The 9,662-nt window shown below is 37.8% G+C and overlaps 1 protein-coding gene across 8 annotated transcripts in view; it reads left to right on the forward strand.

Moving 5' to 3' along the window:
- The window catches only part of ap3b2 (adaptor related protein complex 3 subunit beta 2), a 45,786-nt gene extending 38,190 nt beyond the window's left edge, over window positions 1-7,596 (forward strand). For 5 of the 8 annotated variants that reach the window (XM_089127454.1, XM_089127455.1, XM_089127456.1 and 2 more), the window contains 9 exons: window positions 358-547; window positions 649-820; window positions 1,732-1,819; window positions 1,968-2,077; window positions 2,971-3,199; window positions 3,278-3,362; window positions 4,802-4,899; window positions 6,168-6,306; window positions 7,270-7,596. In XM_089127454.1, coding sequence (XP_088983580.1) covers window positions 358-547; window positions 649-820; window positions 1,732-1,819; window positions 1,968-2,077; window positions 2,971-3,199; window positions 3,278-3,362; window positions 4,802-4,899; window positions 6,168-6,306; window positions 7,270-7,456 — 1,298 coding nt within the window. In that variant the 3' untranslated portion in view covers window positions 7,457-7,596. The remainder of the gene's footprint in view (window positions 1-357; window positions 548-648; window positions 821-1,731; window positions 1,820-1,967; window positions 2,078-2,970; window positions 3,200-3,277; window positions 3,363-4,801; window positions 4,900-6,167; window positions 6,307-7,269) is intronic. The other 3 variants (XM_039669543.2, XM_039669544.2, XM_039669540.2) reach the window with 1 other exon arrangement.
- Window positions 7,597-9,662: the final 2,066 nt, after the last annotated feature.

Below are 9,662 nucleotides of genomic sequence, written 5' to 3' on the forward strand. Positions count from 1 at the left end.
GCCCTAAATCCAACACAAGATTTTCTTTCACACACAATATGGGTTGCAGACTAAACACGTTTTTTCTGATTGACAGGATATAATCGTCCCTGATCATCAGCTGTTTTTAAACAGTCGGCCAATAGTGGAAATAATTGCTTTTATCAGCCGATACCGATTATTGACCGATACAGTGTTGCATCTCTAGAAAATACACATTTTAATTCTTTTCATTAGTAAATAAAATTAAATTAATTTTTTGTATCAACATTTCCATTGACCGTGCTGTTTTGAATGAAAATTTTAATTGAACTCACTACAATACTGAGCTCAGTCAGTGCTATATGATATGATTGATTATGCTGGCTCTCTCGACAGAATCAGACTCCGGCAGCAGGTCAGATAGCGCTAGCGCCAGTGATGAAAGCGCCTCCGGTTCAGAGAGCGAAGAGAGTGGAGAAGAGACCGAGTCTGAAGAGGAAGAGGAAGATGAGGAGGAGGAAAAGAAAAAAAAGAAACGGCTGGACAAGACCAAAGCAAAGAAGCCAGTGGAGGAGAGCGCAGAGAGGTACGTCATCCACAGATCTAGACCAGCCAACGTCAAGTATCTAAAGTTTTGATCCGTTTATTTCTCCAAATGTCTCACGTTTTGCTCCATCATGCCCACAGTGAGCAGAGCAGCGGCGCCGAGGACCGGAAACGAGGCAGGAAAGCAGTGAAGAATCAGAAAAGCGCTTCAGAGTCAGAGAGCGAATCCGAGAGCAGCGAATCAGAGGAGGAGTCGTCGGAGGAGGAGTCAGGGGAGGAGTCTGAATCTGACACCGACATCAGGAAGAAGAAGGTTAGACTAGTTCAGAAAATGATACTAGTAGGGTGACCAGATGGGCGGTTGTTTCAATAGGTTTTGGTTCAAAATATGATCAAAACATGTTTTTATTCAAAGATCAACAGTCTGTCATTAGTCTTTAGTCTGCCACAAAAAAAATTAAAATAAAAACATTAAAATCATAAACTCAAATTCATTGTGAAAAAATAAATGTTACTGTTGTAACAGTGCACTGGCTAAATCTGACCTTTCAGGCTATAGCCTAACGCTAATAAGCCTTTGGCAAAATTATTATTACAACTAAATTGTCGGTCATTAAATACAATCCTAAAAACGAAATAATTGTGTAGATGATTTGCTTCAAGTGTAACCCGACATCAGACATTAATCCCCTGGGGACCAAGGGCTATTTAGGGTCCTTGGGATGTTTTGACATGCACTGACATCCGTGCTTTTTTCAGTTATTTATAAACATGTTAATGGCAAAGGTGTAAATTCACTATATTTAGCACAAATGGGGCTACCATAATATGTGAACAACATGTATGTACATGGTTGTATTTTTAAGAGAATAATGTTTATGCGTAGTTATTAAAAAAATTCAAATGAAAGTTGCTGAAATAAAACCACAAAACACATACTAAATATGTGTTTTGACTGAAGGATGTTGTCGCTTCGAGTTCTGGCTTTGAAATGATGTGAACAGGCAACCTGTAACCCGTGTTTTTCCAACCTTATACCCGTGAAAGTGCACTGTATAGCAGTCAAACCTGTGACTGACTGTCCTATCTGGTAATAAACATTGCTAAAAGTAGTATGCTACCGAATCAAGGTGTTAATAAACTGCTAATTGATGTTATTCGCCTCTACAAACTACTTCATGCACAGATGAGAGTTCATCCATGTATTTTTCTTGTTTTGCTCAGACGCCCATATCAAAACAACCTCCCAAACAATCCAAAAAAGAGAGCAAGAAGGAGACGCAAGAAATGTCTTTGTTGGATCTAGATGACTGTGAGTAAGACATACAAGACCAAATACTAGAAATGCTTAAATGTAAAACCATATAATCTCTCTCTCTCTCTCTTTCTCTCTCTCTCTCTCTCTCTCTCTCTCTTTCTCTCTTTCTCTCTCTCTCTCTCTCTCTCTCTCTCTCTCTCAGTTGAACCGACCACAGCAACAGCTCCGGTGACTCCAGTTAACTTCATGTCGAGTAGTCTGGTTTCTGATTTAGAGGGTTTGTCACTGACCGACTCTATTCTGGCACCTACAGTGAGTTCTGGGCCACAATACAATAGTAAATTGTAGTAAATTTACTATGCATGTACTTTGCTGTTTCATAAAAAACAAACAAAAACAAGAAAATAATGTATATTTCGGTTTATATTTTCATACATAAATTGGTATTAATTAAATATGTAATTGTGGATTAATTCCACAATTGGTTCCATAATAACTCATTGTTTTAACTGATAGTGTTAATTGCCAGAATGAGCCAAAGCCTTGTATTTCAACTTCCAGATAATATGACAGGTACACTAATATGCATTAATACATGATTAATTACTTAATTGTTAGTGCAAATTCATGTGCAAATTACTAAATGACTAGTTAATAATGATGTGCCCCAACAAGTAAAGTCATAACATAATGATACCTTTACAAATCATTAGCTAATGATTAATTAAAGCAGACAACTGGAAGTTGAAGTGCATATTTTTGACTAATTGTGGTAATTAACACATTAATTTACACTATTAGTTATTAAATATGTTTTAGTATTAGTATAAAATATGTTATCAAGGAATTAATACACAATGACGCATTGAATTAATAGCAATTCATGTATTAACGTAATCTATTAATCTTATTACTAAAGTTACTTACTTACTTACTTCTGTGTCACATGATCCTTCAGAAATCATTCTAATATGCTGATTTGCCGCTCAAGAAACATTTCTGATTATTATCAGTGTTGGAAACAGTTCAAGAATCTTTGATGAATAGAAAGTTTTTATTTTAAATAGAACTCTTTTGTAATATAATTCTTTTAATACTGAATAAAAGCATTAATTTCCTCTTACTGACCCCAAACCTTTGAATGGTAGTGCACATAAAATTTCGATTAATTTGATATAAATAAAATCTTTTCTGTTTTCCAATAGACCATTGCACCTTCTGGTTCGATAAAGATGTATGAGCTCCTGCATCGTATAAAGGGCGAGGGTCTTGCGGTCGAGTACTGTTTCAGCCGGCAGCCCTTCAGTCCAGACCCCAACATGGTGGCCGTCCAGATCCAATTCACCAACAACACCAACTCCGAGACCAAAAACCTGCACATCGAGGAGCCCAAGCTGCAGTCCGGGATGAGGATCCGAGAGTTCTCCGAGATAGGTCTGCAGCCCAGCACAGAATGAGTTGTTCTACAGGAGCTTCAAGTTTATTTTTGTTCTCTTTGCGTTGTTCTTTCAGAGGTGTTAGCAGCAGGTGATTCGGTTACTGTGGTCATGGGCATAGATTTTTGTGATTCCACGCAAGCAGCAAACTTCCAGCTGTGGTGAGTGTTTAAGAGGAGCTGAATGATTCACTTCTGTTTCCATGTCCACTTATGATAATGCCTGTGTCTTAGCCTGTGTCTGTGTGTGTCTGTGTGTGTGTGTGTGTTGCACATCCATAATTTTAAAGGGGACGCGATTACAACTCTATAAGTACATAAATGTATCAAATGACCATACCGAGACGTACTGGTCCATTCTCATTTTTGTTTATTCTTCTGTTCGTCATCTGGGTCTGATCAGAGACTATTTATATATTCCGATTCAAACATGTACGGCTGAATGACATTCAAAACAGAATGTTTGATTATGAATCAGCTATGTCATGTTTATGACAGGTTGTGTTGTCTTAGTAATGTCAAGTTGCCATGACAAAGACACTGACAGGTTATGATGTATTGGTTTATGTCAAGGTGACATAACAAATACATCTTAAACAATGTCATATTTGCTTTAATAACTGATAACATAGATCATGTCATGATTATGAAGGTGCCATGTCGGTCTTATGCACACCCCTTTAAGTAAAGTGTTACCTTAGTTTTTTACATTTAGAATTTAACTATTTCCCCGACATTGACGTAACTTTCTGGCTTACGTAACACATGCAAAGAAGATGTAGAAACAAGCAAGCGATATCATATGTAAGCAGCATATAATGCAAAACTGCCAAATTACTGAATGAAATGTCAACATAGGACGAGCTATAGGGTTTAAAGCTAGAATAAAATTTTTTTTGTTTTGTTTTTTAAAGCAGAGGGTCTGTTCTTTATTTTGATATATTGCATATTCAGATCTTCATACAACTAAATATTCTTAGCGCCATGACATTTTGTGAAAAAATGGCAGTGGCTAAAATGCTGGTGGGGAAAGGGTTAAAATATTTCTATATGCAAATTACCTGCATTATGATTGGCTAAACTCCATTTATATGACTGGGATCAGTTCTTTGACTCCAATACCAATAGGGGACTATCACGCTGATACGTAGTACTTCCGCATTCAGTGATCTGTGCGCAATGCCACTTCCGTTGAATCACCGATCACTCTGGCGAACTGATGACGGACTACACTAAGTTTATTTATACGGCATCCCTGGTAAATTAGTCTGATTCACTAAAGTGCCGGCTGCAAACAAACGCGTTATCTTGTTTTATTTTAAAGTTTAGACCTTCATACCGGCGAACCGCTTTAATCTACTTCTTTCTTATACTCAATTCAGTCAAGAATCCATGAAAACTTAAGTAAGGTTGCCGTTGTTGGTTAGATTTACAAAGTGGAACAGAGCAGTGACATCTAGCCTTCATTTCGGCCATTGTTAAACTGTGTCGGAAGTGGACATGCACAAAGTTGACAAATCCCGCCCATGAAACCCGGAAGCGTGATAATCCCCTATTAGCTTTATTTACTGTAAAAATAATTGGTTCAATCTCTTTTTCAGTACTCACACCCGCAAATTCTTCGTTACGATCCAGCCGCCCGTCGGGGAGCTCATGACACCGGCGTTTCTGACAGAAAACGACTTTAAGAAGGAGCAAGGTGAGCAAACGTCAGCCTTTCTCAATTTAGCGATTGCTCCTTTTCCGCAAAATGCCTGTCATTTTTTTGGGTGTCTTTGAAATAACAGTTACATTTTTAAGGGTTGACGTCAGGAGAAAACTTTTTATGTCTCTCGTTCATTATTCATGAAGTATGGCCCTTTTTTTGTTTCATGGCTTTTATCAAGGCAGAATCCTAATTTGCATACTTCCATTGAGCACATACTTTTGGTAACCAGAAATTTGCCCCTTGATATCTCTTACTGCAAAAGCATGCACAGATGTCATTTTGACACACTTTATTAACATATTACAATGTTGAACACACTAAACTGAATCTAGCATACTTTATGTTAAAGATAGTATGCGAATTGGAATTCAGCCCACGCTAGTTAGTTAGCATGCTGCTAACAGCTCAGCATAAACCTGGCTGTCAGTTTAGCATAAAGTGTTAACGTATTTGTTGTAACGTATTAGTTTAACATACTCATGTCTTCCTCTGCCATCGGGTTGTTTTGACGCTGTTCGTTAGAGAATCTTTTGGATGGTAAGTTTCTCTGATGTAGCCGATTAGCATAGCATTTACAGTCACCTCCTCTTCCAATTTAGTCCCTGAATTTATTTTTGTTAGCTGCACACCTCCTTCCTGTCTTCCTGTAAATGCTTTTGCCTCCAGCTGCCTGTCCCTCTTCTTAACGTCTCCAGTTATTGCCTTGGCGACTGTTACCATGACTATGCGTTTTCTCATGGCATGTCAAGGTAACAACATGCTGCGTATCTCACTAGGAATGTGCCTTAGAAACACTGAACCCGTCCGATCGAGCCTGAACCACCACAACACTCTTGAGATCAGCACGCTCAACACAGCTCACAAAAGCTCTTGTCTACTGTCTACATAGACTGCTACCTTTCAATGTGGTATCTATAATGACTTTTAAGCTCTAACGTGATTGAATGGAAACACTCATTGTGGACAGCAGCTCTGTCAATGCACGACAGACCAGTCTGACTTTAGTTTTGTTGCTAATGTTGCTAAGCTAACAACAACATAATTCATTTAATTAGATGGAATTATTTCCTATTAATGCTCTTCAGCGCTTGGTCTTGGTATTTTTTTGGTCATAATTTTGCTGCCTTCTGTTCAAAACCTTCACATCTGGAGTGTGATTTCTAAAAATTGTTGTTTTATTTGGTTGTCAGAAGAGTTAGCATTTTTTCATTAGCATTCAGCTAATCTGACGAAGTGATGCTTTCTGTGTCTTTTTGCAGGTAAACTGATGGGAATGAATGAAATCTCAGAGAAGTTGTCGCTAGGAGAGAAATGTGTGAACGAGCACATCATCGTTGAGAGAGTCACGGCCACCGCCAACTTGAGCAGGGTACCCTGTGGTTCTGATAAAGAGTGCAGGTAATACACACTCAAACTCGCATGAAAACAGTGGCCATGTCCCAAATGAAGACTTTAGTAATGCAATGTTGCATATGGGCTTTTCACACTGCGCTGAACCCTGTGTTAATGTCGTTCTGAACCCTGGGTAAAGGAGTGATTCACCAGTGATGTAAAGTAATTGAGTAAATGTAATTGGCTACTTGAGTGCTACTTTGAGTGTTAGTGTTGTCAAATCGATTAATTGCGATTAATTGCATCTAACAAGTTTGTAAAAGTTTTGTATACATTTGTAAATATATCATATGTCTGTGTATATATATACTAGTGCCATTTCATACGTACCTTTATAGTCCAAAAAGTCCAATATATAATATAAGGATGCCCAATGTAAACAGATCACATGCTGTGCTCATCCAATCAGTGACACCTACATGGCAAATATGCAAATAAGAAAGTTAACACGCATGTAAAATAACCCAGGATTCTGTCTACCCAGGTTTTAGAATGACCCAGGGACTATTTCAAGTGTGAAAAGTGAGCTCATTTCTGTACCAAAATATGACAAATGGGACACTCCATGATCTTCTAGATGAACTAAGTACATACTAGCTGTGTCAATTGGAACGGGTAGTCAAACTACACTACGATACTTATTTTCACTCAAAAATTGCCTGTGAATTTCACAAATAATCACAAAGAAACAGCAAGTTAAACATTGAGTTAAACATGGATTTTGAAGGTACAAATAGTAATGTCTTGCAAAACACTATTAATAATCTGTTAGATTATTTTTTTTATTTATTTTTTATTTAAGTTTAGCGCCAGGATGAGTATTAGTTGTATTTTCGAGGACTCTCAGATTCGTATGTGCAAGTATATTTTGATTTAGGCTTATTAATTCAGTATGTAAAACTCTTTCATTCTTCACTTTACTTTACTTTGCTGTCTGTTTTTCTGGCCTGTGATCTCTTGAAATCTCAGTACTCCTCCTCCTCCTCCTTCCGCTCCTGTTTACAGATTCGCAGGTAAAACGGTCAGCAGCGGCTGTCTCGTGCTGGTCACCGTCGCTACGAAGGAAGGGGGCGGAGCTCAGCTGACGGTCAACTGTGAGAAGATGGTGATCGGCACGATGCTGGTTAAAGATATCCTGCAGGCCCTGTCGCAGTGATGGCGCCCCCTACAGTCAACACCCTCCTACTGCTGCTTACCGCATTGAGTCGCATCGCTGTGTAGATATTTCCCCCGCGTGGACTGGCTTGTAGCATCAAAAATATACTGATGTCAGAACCGCGACAACAACATTCAGGGCCCCGTAATCAGGATGTTCCTCTGTTGAATGTTGCATGGCATCAAAGACAGTCCGTGCACCATAAACCTGCCGAATTACCACACAAACCTGTGTGAGTTTTAGTTTAGGATCTCTTTAGGATTTACAGTACATACTCAAAAGTATTTGGACACTACCTTGTAATCAACAGCAAGCAGTTAAAAACAATCCATCTGCTCAACGAAACGAGACTAATCATCATCTGAGTTATTAATTTGCTTTCAGATCAATCGTTGCCTTTGTGATCTTCCTAAAATGTACGGAAGCTCAGTGTGGTTTATTTTTACATATTCTGAATGTAACATCTTGCATCTGATCCCAGACCACATCCCAGTGATGACAGCAGATTTGTTTCCAGAAACCACATCAAACTGTTTTTTGAGCTTTGTTGAACTGGAACATGTTCATATTAGTGTCATAATGCAGTCAATTTCTATTGGTTTAGCAAAACCAGAAGCTCCAAAACACATCAGTATGAATTTGCTGCCTTCATCTCCGATTTTGTAGCAACCTCATCTAATCTCTCCAAAGGAAATGTATGTCTTCTCTGTTTTTTGTTTTGTTTTTGTTTTTTTGTAAGACTGGTGTTTATCGGCTTCTTGTTCTCGTGAAGCTCTCGGAGGAGTACGGTCGGTAACTCACAATCCCATTATTTTAGATATTTAAATGCAATCTGGAGCCGTTTATCTTGATGAAGACTCCATTAGTTGTTACTGTTGTTTTAGACCTATTTTTAGTTTTGATGATGTGCTTGTTGGCATAAACCAGATCTTCCTCATCCACTTGGTAAAAATGAAATCCAGCTTTACTGACTCATCTCCGTGTGACAGTGGGAAATCATGTGTTGTTTGAATATTATATCTCTATTTATTATAAAGAGTTTTAAATGTCAATAAAAGAGAACACACTCAAATGAAGATGTCTACTTTGATGTGAATTATAATGATTGATATTTATGCAGGGCCAGGCTACATCCAATTTTATTCAAGTTAGTGTATTTATGAAACGCAATTTCTGTATTAGCCTATTGCAGACGAAAAACAAAGTCTACAAAAATCAATATCCAACATTTCCGCCATTCTTGTCAAGAAAAACAGGAATTCAGTTCATTTAGTTTGTGACAACATGCCCCAATAGCGGTCTTAAGCGTAGCCTAAAGGGCTTTTCAAACCAATTAGTGAATGTCAAAACAATTAATCGAACGGTGATTTTTATCGGCCATTTCTGAGGACAGAAATTGTTTACAGAATTTATTGTAGGCTAACACTGTATATTTATTCGTGTAATTGTATAAACATTTAAAACGCATGTATACAACTAGGCCTACTGTTAGAGAAAAAAACATTTTAGTTACTGAAATATATAACCCTCGCGAGTCGTGACAACTTCCCGTGTGACAACTAGCCCCGACCCCCACCGAATATTAATCGCTTGTCGTCTGCGCGTGATGTGCTAATGCTGAGCTCATGCACCTGTTCAACGCAAATTGACTCACTAACGTGTTCAGTTTGAATCCTGGTGTGTCGTGCAGCAGCGTTGTCACACTCATTTTGAGTGCCTAAACTGTAAATTATAAAGTTAAAATTGTCGTGTTTTGTTTTTTTTAGCTGCATTTAGACGCTGTAATGGATTTCTGCAGGGTAAGAGACATAATCTGTGTATGAAAAAGTCTTAAACTTTCAGTTTCAGTTTTGTATTGGCGCGAACTGTATATATATCATCATCACCAAACATTTGCAGCTTAGCTCTGTATAATAAAAATACTGCACTTAAAGAGCACAATTGAGGAAAATAACAATGACAACACGGAAGAATAAAAAAGATGATGAGCATTAAGGCATACAATTAAAAAAAAAAGATAAATAATATAATAACCAACACCTAATTAGTGTTTTCTCATTAGCTTATAAGACACAGTCTTCATGTTAATAGTAATGTTGTTTTTCATAGGTTCTTGCTTTATTTTTCAGCTGTACCTTTCTCTACATCCCAGCATTTTGTAAAATTGTTTTAGTTAACTAGTTACAAGGAGACTTGGAAATGTTCA

Source organism: Pimephales promelas, chromosome 25, assembly GCF_988280905.1.
Source record: "Pimephales promelas chromosome 25, fPimPro1.hap1.1, whole genome shotgun sequence".
In the NCBI taxonomy this organism is placed as follows: Eukaryota; Metazoa; Chordata; class Actinopteri; order Cypriniformes; family Leuciscidae; genus Pimephales; species Pimephales promelas.